We start from the raw sequence: 18,883 nt of genomic DNA, 5'->3' as shown, positions 1-18,883 counted from the left end.
ATTAATTGGATTTTCAGTTAATATCCCATCATCATATGGGATGGGAGCCAATGTTGTTTTGTAGTCATTCAGAATTGTAGGAGCAAAACTCTGGTTGCCAGTCCCAAGTGACTGAACCCACCAAAGCTAATCGCTAATCACATTCAGACCACATAAAGTAGAACATCCTTCACTCTATTTCTTTTCTGGTTGGCTCACAGCAAGAGATCTTTATTGGCCCTGACCAGGAGACCAAAATATACTCTAAAAGGTTGTGGGGGTGGTTCTTACTTTTTTCCTTGATTAAAATGAAGTGTCTGTAGCCATCCCCTGAAAGCATCAGGAGAAGGGAGAGAGAGAGAGAGAGAGAAAGAAAGACAGAGAGAGAGAGAGACAGTCCTTGCCTGGAAGTCTTGGACTTAAACATCTTTCTTCTAGTCATTTTCCAGTAGGAATAGCTCTTGGACTAGTTTCATGATTTTAAATAATCCTTTGGTAGCACCCAACAGGAATATTTAAGGGACATTTTGAGTAACTTCTTTAACAGCAATTTAAGGAAAAGTATTTTTCTTAGTCACTTAAGAGAACTGTAGATATACATGGCAGAGAAACAGCACACACTGAATTCAGCAAAGAGAAACACCAGCCCACTCACATTTAACTAACTGAAGCTCTGAGTTTTCACAGAGTTGAAGAAAAGATAATTATCCCCCCTTCCACCCTCACTCCGGTAGCTGGTGCCAGTTCTAATGTGTGAAGAATTGCTACCTTTTACATTGGTCTGCTCCCATCATTTCACATTTCTCTGTGTACCTATGAACACAGCCCAGGCCAAAGGTCTCCAGAGGCAAATCTAGGGTTTCATATAGTCCTTTTTCATTCTGTGGATGGCCGCCATGGAAGTCACTGCAGGCCTCACAAAACCTTTCATATTCTTTAAGGACCTGTGATGTTCTTTAAATTCACCTCATTATTTTCAAACTTTCATTCTAAGGCAGATTCCCCAGTTCATTTTGTTCATTTTCTTCACAAAAAACTACTTGGCTATTTTTAAAGCCTCACTGACATTGCCAGTCTTCCCATTGCTAAATGATGTAATTTCCACTTAGTGTGTGTGTTTTAATCCCTAACTTTTCAGCCTTTAGTGCTGTTGATTATTTCAAGGAGCTTGGTTTATAGCAATAGAAATACTCTTTGAAAGTAGTATGTTAATCACATGTTTTTGAAAAACAAAATCTATTTTCCTGTTTACCTACTAGAGAAGTTATTATCTCCACTTTCTAAATAAAGAGAGCTGAGTGATTAGACATTAACTACCCCTCAGAAATAAATGATTGTTCCCCACCAGAGAGTTCAGCATCTTGTCTTAGGAATTCAATCACTTTCAAAGGCATTAAAGGGTATTAGAGAGAAGAAAGATAAAGTTATAGGGAGAAAAAAGACAACCGGTAAATAGATATCATTAGCATCCTCCTCTGATTCCACTAATGTTTATGGAATGCCAGGCATGTTCTGGGTATCAGGGATGAGAAGATAAACAGGCTCATAGTTCCTACATGGGAGACTGAGCCATGGCAACCTATTTACACAATAAATACCAACTGTGCCATGAGACTGGTCTGTGCAGGGATGAAGGAAAAATGGGAGTGGTCAAGGCTCCAGGTCAGAAGAGGATTCAGAGATTTCCTTCTTCTTTAGTCTCAAGAAAGGAGTGTGTGTTGGTCAACCTGGAAGGTGGGACGGATGTGTCAGAGAGAGAAAGATGTATGAACTAGAACACAGAGACTCTAACTGCCTTTCCGGGGTCGAAATTCAGCCTATTTCAATCCTCAGCTGGCTGACTAAATAATGTGCTTGATAACTATCTGCATACTACTGACTTTTTTCCCCCAAGGTGTTGCTGAGCAGTTTTAATTTTATCTGCAAATCCATAGATCTTTTTACCTTTTTTCCTGATTACTTTTGAGATTGCTTTTTTACTCTTGCCCTACACTGCCATTGGCTACTACTTCATTGAACCCGTTCACTCCTGAGCTTGCCTGGGAGTAGAGAAGTTTCTTTCTCTTCTCTCCATTTCCCTGCCTCTTACCACAGAGGACTTTAAATCTTTGAAATGTCTTCCCATTTCATTGCTGCGAAGGGTCTTGCTCCTGTTCCTGAAGTTAAGGTCTATGTCTTGAGCTGTCCCCAGACTGGACAAGGCTTGATTACACGAGCTATAAAAGGATAGGTAGATAACTCTTGCCCTGAGAAGTTAGTCCCATTCCCCCATGCAGCTAAAACCCTTGAATCATGGCAAAGTTGCTATTTCAACTGCAGCTCTCTCCCTACTTTGAGAAACCTTGCTTCCATGGGAAAAACCATAGAAGAAAGGCTCCTTTTGCACCCTGCATATTTGCTGCCTGCTGAGAAGAAGGGAATATGGTGGGGGGAGAAGGAATTCATTACCATGAATCATAGCTCTTGGGTCTAGTAAGTCAGTACCTTGTCTTTTTCTAGACTTTCCAGAGATGGCATTAACCAGAGCTTCCTGTCCTTTAGTTAATTTGCTCATGAGTCAAAAGGTTTAGAACGTGCTCTGCCTGCCACCAGAGAAACATTTATTTCCAGTGTTACTGGGTGAAGGACTTAGATCTCTCTCCCAAGGTCCTTCTAAGGATGCTGCCCAAGAGTTCTGTTGAATGGGACCACTGGTTACACAGAAATACATGAGCTGCTCTCTTTCTCTTGGAGCAAGCTGATGCCCATTCTACGATGAACATATTGATGCTTCCACAAACATTTTCCCTCTGTGCAATTTTTTCCTTGAGGCAGGAGAAAGAGATCTTCTCATAATTTATCTTGAGCATTTGATAGGCCTCCTTTGAGAAGGTTATTGTCTGCTACAGCACAATAATCATGGGATTTTTGGAAAAGCTGGTAAGAGAAAAATGATCCATTATTTCAAGAATTATTTTACCTCCAGTCCCCAAAATGGATGAAGGCTTCTAATAATATGTAAGAGAGAGCAAGGCTTAACTTATTATATGAAAGGTTGCACTTTAAAGGGAAAAGAAGTTCAAACATTACATTTTTAGCTCTGCTGAAATATCACAAGGGTCAAGGCGGTCCGCCTGTTCCCCCCGTGGTCTTCTGCGTGTTATTGTGCTACTCCCTTTGCAGGAGGAGGCCTGCCTGCCCTCGTTCCCTTCTTATCCACTTGGGCTAATGAGATTGGAAGAATTTTTTTAGGTGCTATTCAAGTGAATAGCACCTAAAAAAATAGCACCTCTTCCTCTCGTCCCTTTGGAATGTCAGAATGGATACATATTCATCCATCTATAGGCTCACTTGACCTCACAGTGCTTCTTTCCATGTCATACAAAATTGTGCATCTCCACAGCACAATATATCTTGCTGATTTGGGGAGGGGAGGTGACTGCCTAAGTGCTATGGATAGTATCATGAAATAGACCAAAATGTCGTTGATCATAGAATTAGCACATCCATCCGGTACCAAGATACCTACATGTTGGGTTATTTTTGCAACAAAATTTGTTTGGTCTAAGTGCAAGTCAGATACTCAGAAGGAGGCAGCTTGACTGATAAAGATACTGAATTTTAAAACAAAAACTGGAAAGGCTGAGCGATCAATATGACCTTGACTACTCACAAGCCAAATAACTTATGGAAATAGTGTGAAGACCCTGTGAACTCTTTTGCCTGACAGAAAGGTTTTAAATAATATTTTAAGAAAATCAAAAGCAAACATCCCCTGAACCTTCTTTACAGATTAGATCTGAAATGAAAGACCCTGAGTTATACAATTAACTATTGATTTTGTTGATCCATATTTAATTCTCATAGCAATTGAGTTGTGTTTACACAGCTATGCGGGGCAGACATACTTCACTGGGAGAAGGCGCCTTTCACTTTCACATTAATTTAAAAATTAAATTGTTCTGTGTATCTGAGACAAAAATAAAGTTTATTTTTATTGTAGTGGACAGCTGACTTGAACCTCATAAAGTGGCATTAAGTCAGCTGAGGTGGTTTATGAAGAAAATATCTTTTATAATGCAATAGTCAGTTTGCCAAATGAATATATTTCAGGTGGCAGAATGAGACTTAAGAGTATCTGCATGCTACCTGGTTCTAGAATTTTATACTAAGATATAATTGAATCTCCCTATAGTTTAATTTCTTGATTTGATACATCCATATTATTTGTAGTTTTTTTGTTTGTTTGTTTGTTTGTTTTGAGTTGAAGTCTCACTCTGTCACCCAGACTGGAGTGCAGTGGCCGCTCCTGGCCACCACAGCCTCGACCTGCTGCGCTCCGGTGATCCTTCCACCTCAGCCTTCCAAGCAGCTGGAACTACAGGCGTGCGCTACCACGTCTGGCTAATTTTTTGATTTATTGTAGAGATGAGGTCTCACTAAGTTGCCCAGGTGGGTGTCGAACCCGCGGGCTCAGGCAATCCACTCACCTCAGCCTCCCAAAGGCGCGGGATTACAGGCTGAGCCACCGAGCCCAGCATTATTTGTAGTTTTATTACTCAATTAATTAATCCTGTTGCTGCCTCTAAGAATGTCATCAGCATGATATTTACATTCCCACCTGGAAGCTCTAAGACAGGTCACCAAGTTTTCCCCTACCTAAAGAAGAATAGGAATCTGAATTTGAACAAATTGCTCAGGCCTAGTTCAGGCCAGGCGAGGCAACACTTTCTAGCTGAACGAAGAATTTAAGGAAAAAGTAGAGCCAGTGTCTGTATCATCTATCATGGGTCTATGCTTTTCAATAACATTTGCCCTCTGAGGAGCATGTTGTGTTGGCTCTTGTTCCTGGATTTCCAGAAAGGAATGGCAGGCAGCTGCTACCTCACCCAGTGTCTGGCCAGGCCCATGTAAAAGTGTGGGAGAAGGCCCCGGATGGTTTAGAGCACAGCTGCCCCACCAGGGTGGCCATGGGAGGTGAGTCCACATGTCTCTAACATGTCTCTACTCTTGACAAAGCGGAAATGGTTGTTGCCAAAGTAACCAAGAGTCAGACATCCATCAGTCCAAGAAGTATCCTGGTTGTTGATGCTAACCTGGAATCCAAGAGACCTGCTGCTGCCAGTATTGTCTAGGGATAGGAAAGCAGCTGAGTTATCCCAGGTCAGGTGACAGTCTGAAATGATCTTACTATATGTGTCTATTGATTACGGGAAAACAGACTTTAGGGAGTGCTTGGTCAAGTCTGTGAACTCTAGAAGAAAACAATGTCGTGAAAATAGATCTAGTAGTGACAATATTTATTGAACCTCTAAGATATACAAGACACAGTGTCAGGATCTGAGAAAGAAACCTGAATAAAATCTAGTCCATGGCCTCAAGAAGCTTGCAATTTAGTTGAGAAGTGGGACATTGATACAAAAAGATATGAATTGTCATAGAAACAGAACCAGCAGCCCTTTAACTAAAAAGAATCAAGTTACAAACTTTGGTTTCTATTTACAACACTGTGGAATTTGGGAAAAGAGAAGAAACTCTGATTTAAACACACTGAATTTAGGAAGCCACTAGAGTCAGAAAGGCTAAGGAAGGTTGAGTGTAAATAGCAATAGTTAACCCATGAAAAATATCTGCCTGAGTGATATTACAGGCTAAAAACAGAAGTTCAAAAGAGGCTTTAGCAAGTTTAGGGAGTTATTTCAAAATAGGATTGGGTGCAGGCACATCCATAACTTTGAGTTGGAAAGGATATGTGTGTTCTGGTCCATTATCAGACCAAAGAGTAGACCTAGAGTCTTCTAACTCAATGAGGCAATTTGCAGGGACTCATCTTCGGATATATCTGAAACAGTGTTCTTTATTTACTTCAGGTTAAAACAAAAAATCCATAGTGCATGTATTCCCTGTGAGCAGTGGCTTTGTCTCATACACCACTATATCTCCACTGTCTAGAATACTGCCTAGTACATAGGAGGTATTCAATAAATATCTGATGAACAAATAAGTAAATCAGTAAACAAATGATGAGGCAGGAGCAGCAAACTCCCTATTTAACACTCATTTAAATCCAGGTGCAGAGTTGAAGGGATGATGGTCATTGTCATATTATGGTAGAGGAAGGAAAAGAATTCAGAAGGGAAGTAGATTCCCATTGGCATCCTCAGAATTAGCACATGTCCCCATTTTAAGAAACCCCTCGCATCCTGGGCAATGACAAGAGCATCCTACAACTGCCGCCATAAACTAGGGGGCAACACCAAACTTATTGTTCAGTGTTTGTGAATCTTCAGAAAAATTCCTACCCAAAAGATCTCTTTAGAACAAGGATCGATAAATCGGTGCCAATTCTGAGTTCTCCTGGCTCTTGGATATAATATATCAAATAACTGCATCCAAAGGAAAAGCTGACCAGTTCTTGAGCTAAACCATGAATTGCAATGGGGGTGAATTAGATCCATCATGAATTAGATGAAGTAGATTGCATATGTGTAGAACAAACATTCTTATATTCACAAATTTCAGTGTGTTCCTGGATGAACCTAGCCTGCAGTCCCATTTGATTCCCTGGCAGTTGTACAGTGCCTAATGGATTGCTGTAATGCACTGAGGTTCCTAAATGGCCTACCAAGTCCTGTTGGAAGTAATTCCAGATTGTCTAGTTATTTACAGGTTAAGGAACAGCAGAATGCTTTCCCTTGCTTTGGCACTCAGAGCATATCTCATAAAAACTTAGCTTTGTCAGGTATAATTTTATGATGTCCACCATTTTCGTGGTATTGGAGATTTTATTTTGGAAGGAGAATGTACATGAATTTTAAAAGTATCATTTTTTTTAATACTCATCTGATCCACAAAAAGGTATCTTATTTATCTTGTAAGAGCAGCCAAAAATCTCTCTCTTCTATGTGAAACCAGAGCTATGCAGTCTTAGAATACACAGATGGCCCCTTCATATTGTATTTTCATCTGACAAAGTTCATGAGCTTTTTATGCTACAAACACACTGACATCTAAGCCAGACATGGCCCAGTTTGCTGGACAGATAGGTGTCACAGCTCAGACAAAATAATCAAAAGGGCTGGGCTCGGTGGCTTAGCCTGTAATCCTGCGCCTTTGGGAGGCTGAGGTGAGTGGATTGCCTGAGCCCGCGGGTTCGAGACCCACCTGGGCAGCAAGACTTCATCTCTACAATAAATCAAAAAATCAGCCAGGCGTGGTAGCGCATGCCTGTAATTCCCCCTACTTGGAAGGATCGCCGGAGCCCAGCAGGTCGAGGGTGCGGTGGCCGGGAGCGGCCACTGCACTCCAGTCTGGGCGACAGAGTTAGACTCCAACTCAAAAAAAAATAATAATAATAATCAAAAGGGTATTCAAAAAAAAAAGGTTTAATCCATCTTTTAAGTCAAACAAAGTGTCATTATTTGTATTCATAATGGTGCCTATAAATTAAAGGCAGAAAAGCTGGATGTTCTTACTCTCACCAGTTGGAATCCTTTACCTGACATGAACAGATTTAGAAGTTCCCATTTCAGGAACTGCTCAATTCCCATTCCTGAATAAATTTTTTTATTAATATCACTGTACTAAAAGAAGGAAATGGAATCTAACAGCACAGAGAAGCATGTTCCATTTAGTTAAGCTGCTTACCCAGGCTAATGTCAATGAGCTGGCTTGTTTGCCCAATTCCAGGTCACCAGAAAACAGTGCACATTTTGCTTTTGGAGAAAATGACCAATATTCATCAAATCTGATGCATTACTAAAGGTGGCCATTTATGTTTTATATTAGATTTGTAGAATCACTCACCACCTGGGAAAAAATACAAGTTTTCAAATGGGCATTTCAAATGATAACACTAACATGAGTCTGCAGAAATCACAAATGCCCTTTGCATGTCCATATAACAGTTTTGCCCCAACTTATAATCACATGCCTTTCCTCTTCCCAAATGCTCTTCTCTGCCATAAGTAAAGTTTATAGTTTTCTTTGTGTTCCTTCTTTCTCTTCCCTCTAAGGGACATGCCCCCACATCTCCCTCCGTTTTTTCATATGTGGTAACATTTCCCATCTCTGAGGAAATGACTTCTCTTTCTCTCAGTGCTTTTGATCTAGTCTTTAAATGTCCTTTGTGGCCATTGTTTATCTTCAAAGTGCATTCTTTCCCTTTCCACAAGGTGTTTTGTTTTCTAGCGACCTTAAGCTTCCTTCTGACCTGCTCTCCACTTTTTCCTCAAAAAATACGTTCATTTTTTTCCCCTCTGGGTTCAGGGGTTCCAGCAGAGGTCATTGAAAGCCATCGATCATAGTAAAGGACAGCAATATAGTTAATATAGTCATAAAAGCACATCTCAGCTGAAAATTACTCCTTCACCTAATAAAACCAGTTTGCCCTGGAGATACTGAAGAATCTCTAGGACCCCAGTAAGAAAACGGAGTGCCCCCAAGTGCCCAATCACATTTCCCTGCGTGTAGTTGGGTGAAGAAAGTGGTTCTCTATTACTGATGTGTCACATTAATTTTTCAGAAGGGCAAGTGAAGAGTAATGTGTACAGTTGAGGTAATAGAGGGAAGTGAGCACCGGGAGAAAGTAATTATCCAATTTGGAATTTGACCAGGTTAACAGGGTTAACACCACAACTCTTGAGAAAAGTGTGGAGGGGTCTCTAGTGTTCACCAAAGGTCATTCTATCTATTTTTATATCTCATCCAGAAGGTAGCTCCGCCAGGAATGCAGTAAGAGGTGGCATTAAAGAAGAGATTAACTAGTGCCTCTGAGAAAAGAGAAATGACTTGAGCCATACCTTTGCCCTTGAGGCTGGCCTGCCCCTAGCAGATATCACTTAACATAGACTTTGAGATGTGCACAAATCTTCAACTAAGAGAACCTGGATTAAAACACCTCCTCCCTGTTCCCACAACAAGAGCATAATATAAAACTCTGCCCTGAATCCGTCTTTCCCAGTGCCCAAGATTTGTTCATCAGAAAGGGAATGGGTTAATCACACCTTCAGTTTCAACCCAAAGCCTGGATTAGACAGACTGTTTTCTAGATTTGACTTACCTGTTTTTAAATGGAAGCTCTCCCATCTTTCATTCCTGCTGAATCACCTCCCTCCCCTTTCTTCGTTCCTGCAGAGGCATCTCTGCCCAAGGCAACTCCCTGCAGTACCCGAATTTTCCTGCATCTTCTTGGCCCTTGTGCATATAGAACTGTTGGGTTAAAATCTGCATTGTATGTAATGAGAGATGTTGGGTGGTGGTAGGGGGCGCCATGGAGACACTTCTTCCCAATGTGGGTATTTCTTTTCATTTTGTCTCTGAGTCCCTCTCACTCAACATCTCTCAGGGGAAGAAGGAGTGGCTCTTTTGATTAGCAAGTTCAGGAAGGGCACCGGCAATACATAGGCCTACTTCTTGCTTTTCTCAGCCTGTCTTTGGAGTAAGGACTGCAGTCAGAAGCACAGATCTGTTCTGTTCCTTCATGCTATAGGTTTGGTTTTTTTTTGAGTTGGAGTCTCACTCACTCTGTCGCCCAGACTGGAGTGCAGTGGCCGTTCCCGGCCACCGCAGCCTCGACTTGCTGGGCTCCAGCGATCCTTCTGCCTCAGCCTTCCAAGTAACCGGAATTACAGGCATGCGCTACCACGCCCGGCTGATTTTTTGATTTATTGTAGAGATGAGGTCTCGCTGCCCAGGCGGGTCTCGAACCCGCGGGCTCAGGCAATCCACTCACCTCAGCCTCCCAAAGGCGCAGGATTACAGGCTGAGCCACCGAGCCCGGCTCATACTATAGGTTTTAAGGGAAGAACTTATTCCCCAGCCCAGGGAAGTTACTAAGCTTGTTTATTTCTTGGGACCAGTGTTAGGAAAATGTCTTTGCAGATAGAAACCTCATTCTACAATTCAAGCTTTCTCCTAATAAAGCTGATCTTTTGGGCTCCAGTCAGCCTTTTTTTAATCTTATTTTTCAAGTCATTGAGAACTAAGGTGGGGAAGAGGAATGTTTGGGTTAGTTATTGTGCTACTTCAAATTCTAATCATCGATGTACAAAAGGCACCAAATTAAAAATATTTTAGAGTCACAGAGCTTTATAGACTGAGAAGATTTGGAGAGAAAAAAAAACTTTAATGTAAAGAAATGAAGGGTCAGAGGGCTCACACATCTAATTAACAAAAGGCCAGGAATTGCACACTAGTTTCTAAATATCTGGTGTAATATGTAGTGATTACAATCCCAAGTTCTGTAATCAGGCTGTTTCTGCTCAAATTTTGATTTCCTAACTTATTAGCTATGTGTATATGGACCAATAGTCCCTTCTATCTGCATTTTCCCATTTCTGTTATGGGGATGATAATAGTATTGTCTCATAAAGTTACCGTTAGGATTAAATGAGATAATTCAAGTAAAGCATTCAACCCGGTACCTGACACACACAAATAAAAACACTTTATAAATATGGCTGTTATTTCCTCTCACGTTTTCTTGAATTCATTGGCAGTGATTCTCTATAGCAATAGAGAAATAAGAAATTATGTTGATTAAAATCCTGTTTACATTAATTTGTGCTGAGAGCTCTAGTCCTCTCAGTGTTAGCGCCCAGCAGAGAAATGGTGCGGCATTTGTATTTCACAAGTAGATTTGATCTCTTCCTGACATTTGACAGTAGATATACTAACCAATATTTCAAGATATAATCAAAGGATGGAAATGTACTTGAAATAATGAAAGAGTAACATTTATCATAGAACAATAATTGATTGCACTATTTCATGAATTTGCTATTTGTTTCTTTCCTACTGTGGACAGGAATTTCTGGCTGCACACATATAAAATGTATCTTGTTGAAGCTGATACCATCATGCATATATTTTTTTTTTGCTAGTTTATCACTTGAGTTTTTCTGTATCCCCTTATATATTCTCCACCTCTTCCCTTGTGACAAGAGTCCATATCTCCTTCAATTTTATGCCTCCTAGTATACGGGATATTGCACTAGGCAAAAATCTCTACTCCATGGTTACTGTTAACTGTAAAAAAAATAAAAACAGATATGTGTCCTTGTGTTAAAAATCAGGAAACTAAGTTTCTGGGTCTAATTTCACTTGAATTTGAATTCATGTGAATCCCAGATTCCATGAATATTCTATGTAAGTACAGCTGATTCCAGCCTCCCTCACTTCCAGGCTGTTGGAAGAGCAAAGTGAGACCATAGATGGGAAAGCTGTTTGGAAAACAGAGCTTCTTACCACCCAGAGATTGACTGATACTCTCCTGAGTCTGGTTGGGTTTCTTAGAGACTCCTAGGATAGGCACATCTCTGGATTTCTGTCTTTACAGAAATCTGGATTTCTGTCTTTACAGTGGTTCTGTCCATCATAGAGTCTAAGCGGGCAAGAGTGAGACTCTCTGGGCAACTTCTTGTCCTGAAGTAAAAGATAGAGTGGTATACAGATGCAGTAGGGGCATAATCGATGGAAATGTATCAGAAATCAGAATGCTCTCCCTCCTCCTTACTGTTTATCTTAACCCTATTTACCCTTCAAAGTATTCCAAGAGCACCCTCTTCTATAAAACTTCCTCTGAGAATCCAGGCTACAGGATAATTTGCACAAAGCTGGTCACAGAGCAGACTGGTTTGACTGATTGACTACTTGACTGCAAAGAATTAAATGAGTAAAGATATAATTCGCAAGAGGTTTCTGGGGAATATGTCACTATCTATTTCTTGCTTGAATTATCACTAATAATTTCCTGGTTACACTAAAGACAGGAAAATATTTTAAGAGCATGCAAAGCTATTTATTTTATACTTGAAAATATATTCTTATCTTGCCTGTTTAGCCCTACTTCTATTCCCAAGTGCGAAAAAAAAAAAATCACCAAAAACTCATCTGTACAACTGTTGCCACCTATAGGTGACAAGTGTAGTATATTAATTTTGTCATAATTCTGATGAAGCACAATCTAAGAAGGAAATGGTGATGTTTATGGAACCTGCACAATTCTTGTCAAACACCAGTCTTCAGTAGGTTTATTATTATTGTGCCTCTGTAATTGTTATTTCAGATGCTCACCTTAAACATAATATTGGCTAATATTTGTAAAGTGTTTTTCCAAGATAGAGGTTAAAAGCTTGATCTCTACAGGCAGACTGCCTAGGTCCACACCCAAGGTCCACTGCCGCAGGACCTTAAACATGTCACTTCGCTTCCTCAAGCTTTGATTGCCTATAGGTAGAGATACTAATGGCAGCTACCCCATTGAATTGATGTGTGTGTGAAAACAGATAATCCATGCAATGTACTTAGCAGAGAGTCTGAGCAGAATAGGCATCAATTAAATGGTAACTGTTATTACCATGAGTGGTTAGCAGAACACTTTCACATCAGTTGCTGCAAACTAATGTGCACTATTTTGTGACCATTTGCCAGATAGATCATTAACACATTACTATTTGACCTCAATCCCTCCTTATATTTTAAGTCTGTGATATTTGACTTCAAATTTTTAAAAATATCTGAGATCTGACAAGACAGGGGGCTGTTTTGGTATGTTTCTATAGATAGGGAGGTAAGCCACTACAGTTTTCATCTCAGCTGGCAGGAGAAGCCCAGGCCAACAGCTGAGACTCTTCTGATGCTAGAGGATGTCTCCATTGAGAAACCACTGACCATTTAACACCAGGCTAGGCCTTTAGGAAGGCTGGAGACCAGACAGGGGAGGTGAGGCAGGACAGTTTAAGAAAGGATAATTCATGATTCCTAGCTCAGAAACTCTAACAGTGCAAATACTGCAATTTGACATGCGTGCTGGGTTTTTTGCTGTTGTTGTTTTGTTTTAATATGAGCCAATAATTAAAAAGCAGGGAATTCTAAATATCAGCAAATATTGACCTAGATTTACGCCCTCACCTTTAAAATAATATCTAGACACACATATTTCTGCATAGCAACAATATGCTAGATTTAAGTAGCTGCTGCCATTTTATTTATTTATGTATCTATTTATTGAGTCAGAGTCTTACTCTGTCACCCAGGTTGGAGTGCAGTTGCACGCCACAACTACTGCAGCTTTGACCTGCTAAGGCTCAGGGCTCAGGCGATCCTTCTGCCTTAAACCCCCAGGTAGCTGGGACTACAGGCATGCACCATCACACTGTTGGGTTTTTTTTTTTTTTTTTTTTAATTGTAGAGACCAGTTCTCACCATGTTATCCAGGCTGATCTCGAACTCCTGGGCTCGGGCACTCCATCACCTCAGCCTCCCAAAGTACTGCGATTACAGGTGTAAGCCACCATGCCTGGCCTGCTGCTACCCTTAGATACATCACATGCTTCTGAGCTGACCACAGTCCTCACCACTCTCCCGTGGCTTCCCAGCCTAGAGATCAAATGCCAATTGACCCTTAGGACACTTTGGAACAACTGATGCTGTTCTTATAGTCAAGAAATATTTCTACACTCACCTTTCAGCAAAATTGTAAAAATAAAAGGAAGCCTGAGGAGATAATTTGTTTGTTTGTTTTTAACAATCGGCTCCTTTTATTTCCATAACTTCCTGGGCCAGGTAGACCTTTGTTATAATTAAGTGAAGAAACCTACAACTTGAAGCATTTAGAAAACATGGTGCACTGTCTTTTAGACAGTGGGTGTTGCACTGGTAGTTAACTCTTCTCATCTCCACCTTCACACATGGAATTATACTTTTTCACCTATCTTCCCTCCAAGACTACAAGTCCAACACCAATGGCTCTCAAATTTTAGTATATATTAGAATTACCTGGAGGGCTTGTTAAATACATATTGCTGGACTCCAGGGTTTCTGATACTGTAGGCCTGGGGGGATCCAAGAACTTGCATTTCCAACAAGCTCCTGGTGATGTTGATGCTGCTGGTCTGAGGAACATACTTTGAGAATCACCGTTCTAGAATTAGAACCTGGCCTTACTTCCATTTATCGAGCACCTACTACTGTGTGCCCGTCTTAAAATGCTTTCTTTCTTTCTTTCTTTTAACATATTTTTTATTTTAAAATTGTGGGGTACAGTTAAGGGTTAGGTATACAAATATGCATTGTGCATGTACCCTTGTTGATGAGGTGTGCCCCCGTCCCCAGACAGATATTGACTACCATTAATCCCACAAAATGCTTTATTTCTAATACTTGACTGCAATCCTGAAATAAAGACATGTCTTATCACCATTTTATACCTGAAGAAGGAGGCTATGGGCACTCACACAGCCAGTGGAAGGGCCTGACTGAGATTGAAGCTCAGTCTGTCTGCCTCTAGGACCTCAAATATCACCTGTAGGACACAAGTCTATTCAGCTGTGTATCCTCATACCAAAACCTTCCACCTGCCTCATGGTAGCTTTACTTACTGAGTGTTTGTTGAATGAATTTGAGATCCATGCAGACCAGGACGAGGCAAGAAAAATATATGTGGTTTTGAAGAAAAAGTGAGAAGACATTCAAGTAAGGAGAAAATAGCATTGAATGCACTTTATGTACCTATGTTTAGTAAATTTAGGCAAGCATTTACTGCTCTCTCTGTATTATTAATATTTGTGCTATGTAATTATTTTTTTAAAAAGAATGCCTAAAAATTAGCATAGCTTTCAAATGGAGGTAGTCCTAATTGGGGAACTACTTTCCTGTAATCAGCTAGGAATCTGTCCTCAGCCCACTCTGGTTTCAAGGTAGCCATTGGAGATTGCGCATTTGCTCCATGGGTAATGCTCCTGCACATTAATGATATCACGAAATAAGCACCAGTTCAAGGATGATTTTCAAATATTCCTGTAGAATTATACCATTTCCCATAGCAGAGAATCTGCCTGTACCTGTTCTGGGGACACTGGAACTCACCCACTCCTGCCTCTGGCTTTTCTGTTTGTGTTAACAATTGAATCTGTGAGAATCCACAGGTTTTGGCTATATCTACGTTCCCTGATCAAAACATGTTTCTCACGGCACCTTTGTAAGTCGAGCATGACGAGGCAGGGGTTGGGAGCCCAGGGGGCAATGGAACTGCACATATAGAGATAGTTTGGAAATTTATTTAAGTGGAAGATTTGGGTAACACAATGGAAAACAAACAGGACATTTTGCCCTTTATTACACAACAGCATGATTTAGTGGAAGGAACAAGATCATGGAGGGCAGCCAGACAGAAATTCAAATCTTGTTTTCTGCCACTTGCTGGACAACCTTGGGCAAATCGCTCTGTTGCTCTGAGCCTTGTTTTCTTCATCTTTAAAATGAGGATGTTTACCTTGCACGTTTGTGGAAATGTTGATAGAATCTGTCAAGTGTCTTTTATCTAGTAGCTGGTTTGTACATGGTAGCTCTTATTATCATCTCTAAGTCCCTGGACCTGCATCTTTCTTGTGTTTGAATGGAATTTTTGCCAGAAAGTGGAAAAGAAGATGAGAACTGTTGTAGAGATGTTAACACCTCCTACCATGTGCTATCACCCTAGCCCTCGGGAGCCACTCGAGCAACTGAACATATTCATGTTTACAGAGTTCCCCTATGATAATTATTGAAATCAACTGTAGGACCATCGTACAGGGTGGCAAGCTCATCAGAATCCCTATAAAATTGGTATTACCAGAGCCTCCTGGAACAGAGGGGTTTCTAAGCGGTAGACCTGCCACTGTGATTGTTGAGCCCTTAGGTCATCTGGGACCTGCATCCTGGAGATTTCTTTCAAATATGTGAAATCTTGTTAAGGGACAAAAGACAAAAATGACAGTGCTTCTAAACATGTACTTAAATTTTATGGCAATTTAAAAGATTTTTATGTCTTTTTTTTTTTTTTTTACAAATTACCGTAACTTCTGGCTGAAATTCCATCCCTAGCCATATATTTTTAAAGTACAACTAATACTTAGCAAGGAAAGAGAGGAGTTTGAAACTTTGATTAAGAAAAATAAGGCACTTTACCTGAACAAATTTCAAATGGATCCATTTAAAATGAAATTAAGTGGCACTTAACTGGTTTGCAAATTGGGACCTATTTATCTCAGTAAAATGATTAAAGTCCTGATTTATCCCTAAAATTGCCTTTATTATTATACTTAATTATACTAGAAGGTTGTTAAAGACTTGTAGGCTTTTCTCTATTCCTTTAAACTGTACCTTATACAGACAATAATTGAATATTGAATAGGATAACTTGATTTTCCAAAGAAATATGTTTCTAATATTTTTCTCTTTCTATTGCAGAAATTGAAACAACTTGAAGAAACAAAAGATCCTGAGACTAGATTATCTAAAATTTCCCTGGAGTCGTTCAATAAATTTAACAGCAATACTGTGATTTTATTAAAAAAAGAGAAGAACTCTCTGAACAAGGTTGAAGGACAAAAGGAAGAAAAAGAAAAACATGAAGAAGCATCTTTGAGTAGCTCAGATAGGCCTGGGGTAGATAATTTGGAATCTTTGAGTGATTCTTTATATGATAGCTTCTCTTCCTGTGCCAGTCAAGGTTCGAATGATGTATAAAGGACTTTTCTTTCCTTAGCAAGCTTAAGCTGGGAGTTGAGTGCTTAAGAAACGGGGGTGGGGGAGGGGAGCTGCTCCTGTAGAGATGACAACAATAAACTATTGCAACACCAGAGCTTACATTGTCAAATTCACAGCAGGCAACCCACCAGAGCTTACTTGTCTGACAGGGCAATAAAGAGAGACTCCATTTATTGTGTTTCAAGAGGATTCAAAGTAAACACACCTACGATATAGAACACTTAATTTTGCACTTTTTTTGAATAATTGTACAGAAGTTGTAAATTTTTTGGAAGAGAAATTATATTCGTAGCAAAAAAAAAAAGACAGCAATAAATTGAATCAGTGCCATGCTCTTGAAATGATGTACTAAGTCTTAGAAGTTGATGATAATATATATATAATATATATATATTTTTAATCCCAACTAAAGTTTCTGTTACATTCATTGTCCTAGTCCTCAAATTATTTGTGGGTATACTCCATAAACCTAAAACAGGGCCTGCAGAAAAACCATAGGGTTATCGTCATCTCCATCTCACAGTCTTTGTTTGATAGAAATGTTAATTTTAGTGCAATTTCAAAATTACTGGAAAGTTTCAGGTGATAGTAATAAAAAATCAAATTACTATCACCTGCTTTTATTGAAAAATGAAAGGGTTCTGAGGTGTGGACACTGATTGGGAGAGTGATACTGTATCAGAAATGACCTAATTCTGTTTCTAATAGCAGATTTTCCCGTCAGACATTTCTTTATATCTTCTACGTAGTGCTTCTCTATGATCCTGAATATTATTTTTTAACTTCCTGCTCTTTTTATTAAAATCTGGGCACTCTAAAAATAAAAGCAAATTTCTACTTGCAATGATCACTTTTTAAAAAATAAAATGAATGGTTGGTGCTATGAAAAACTCTTACTTTTTAATATCCTTTTTTTTCTACAAAGACTGTTTATATGTAAGGATAAATTCTATTTTAAAAGTTATGTGTATTTTTTCTAGATGTGAACTATTTATAATTGCTTTTGTACAGGAGCTTGTAAACTAGGCATAATAGAAATATTTTTAGGATCTATGTGGTTACTTTAGCACAGACTTGTTTCTTTAAAGAGTATTGTATAGTCAGTGTTATTTGGTTAATTTGTGCAATTTGTTATATTTGAATTTTATCTTAAATGAAAACTATGTAAAATGTCCCTGTCTTTCAGACTTTAAAAAATCCTTTTGTTTCATTTCTGAATAAAAGTTATATCACAATTGCACCCTCTGAAAAGAACTTGCTCAAGGACCTTTTGGCCCAAGTACTTGAATCATGACTCACACGTGCTCCAACGATGGATTTTCCGAAGGAATAAATAAGCCGGCCTTTTTGCCCTGGGAGAGAGTAATTTAGCCAATTGTGAGATCAGAGTCTGCAGACAGCCGAGTAATGGCCAAAGCATTTCAGTCTCCCGAGGGGTTAACCAACTAGAAATAAAAGGAAGAGGGGGCAGAGAGAGAAGGAGCCTGAGGCAGATATGGAACCATCTTTGCAGAGGATTTACAAGGAAAGTCATTTAAGCGCCTTTCCAGACCGGGAGCTGGAAATGAATGATCAGCCTCCCGGCCTGAGCGAGCTTCCCCCGAGAGGCGGCCGCGGGAGAAAAGGGTGAAGAGGGGCAAAGCTTCGGAGACGATTTCTACCGAAAGGATTGCTCCCTAGGGATTTGGGGAAAGAGGTGGGAGTGTGCGGATTGGGGGCGGGGGCACCAACGCGCTCGAGCGGGCGGGCTCCCGCACCACCTGCTGCAAGGCTCGGCGAGGAAGGTGCAATAGCACCGGGGCGTCCCGGGAGCACGCAAGGTGGGTCGCTTGGACTTTGCAGAAAGACGAGGACTGTGAGGGTTGTGGGGAGAGGCCAGTGGCCGAGCCCCAGGCGGGGATGGCGCTCTTGCTGGAGAGGACGAAGGAGTGTCTACTAATACCCGGTGGCTTTGGGGAGAGCAGGGTAGAGCTGCCCGGCCTTTTGGAGAAAGGAAATGGAGAAGAGATACCCTCTTCTTCACTCTGATTTGCTTTCTGGTGGGATCTCGCGGCAGTTGTCCCCGGGGGGCGGCTTTCTCCCAGGCTAAGCGATCAAGGCGGTGTCAACGCACCTCCCCGCGGTGCGCGCAGGCGGGCAGAGGGAGGACGACCCGGGTAAGCGTGCCGTACTGGACAGGGTCCCCTCCACACCCCCACCCATCCTGCCCAAGCCAAGTCGGGTATTGACGGAGGGGCTCCTGGGGAGAGAGGAGGCACGGCTGCACGGGACACCCTGGGGAGACTGCGGGTGTGCAACTTCGTTAGGCGCGCGGGAATGCGCCCTCCTCCCGCCAGCCTCCCGGGGCGCCGGGCTCCAAGCGGTCCACAGCTGGGCAGCCCCAGGTGAGCGGGCA

At 40.8% G+C, this 18,883-nt stretch overlaps 1 protein-coding gene across 1 annotated transcript in view; it reads left to right on the top strand.

Annotated features, from left to right (window-relative positions):
- Positions 1–17,739, top strand: part of NCKAP5 (NCK associated protein 5) — an 847,991-nt gene extending 830,252 nt beyond the window's left edge. The window contains exon 18 of the mRNA XM_008053829.2: positions 16,189–17,739. Coding sequence (XP_008052020.1) covers positions 16,189–16,205 — 17 coding nt within the window. The 3' untranslated portion in view covers positions 16,206–17,739. The remainder of the gene's footprint in view (positions 1–16,188) is intronic.
- Positions 17,740–18,883: the final 1,144 nt, after the last annotated feature.

The sequence above is a fragment of the Carlito syrichta genome, unplaced genomic scaffold (genome assembly GCF_000164805.1).
Source record: "Carlito syrichta isolate Samal-C Ts95f unplaced genomic scaffold, Tarsius_syrichta-2.0.1 Scaffold288729, whole genome shotgun sequence".
NCBI classification, from domain to species: domain Eukaryota; kingdom Metazoa; phylum Chordata; class Mammalia; order Primates; family Tarsiidae; genus Carlito; species Carlito syrichta.
Note: the sequence above shows the minus strand (reverse complement) of the source record. Positions and strands in the feature narration are given on the sequence as shown.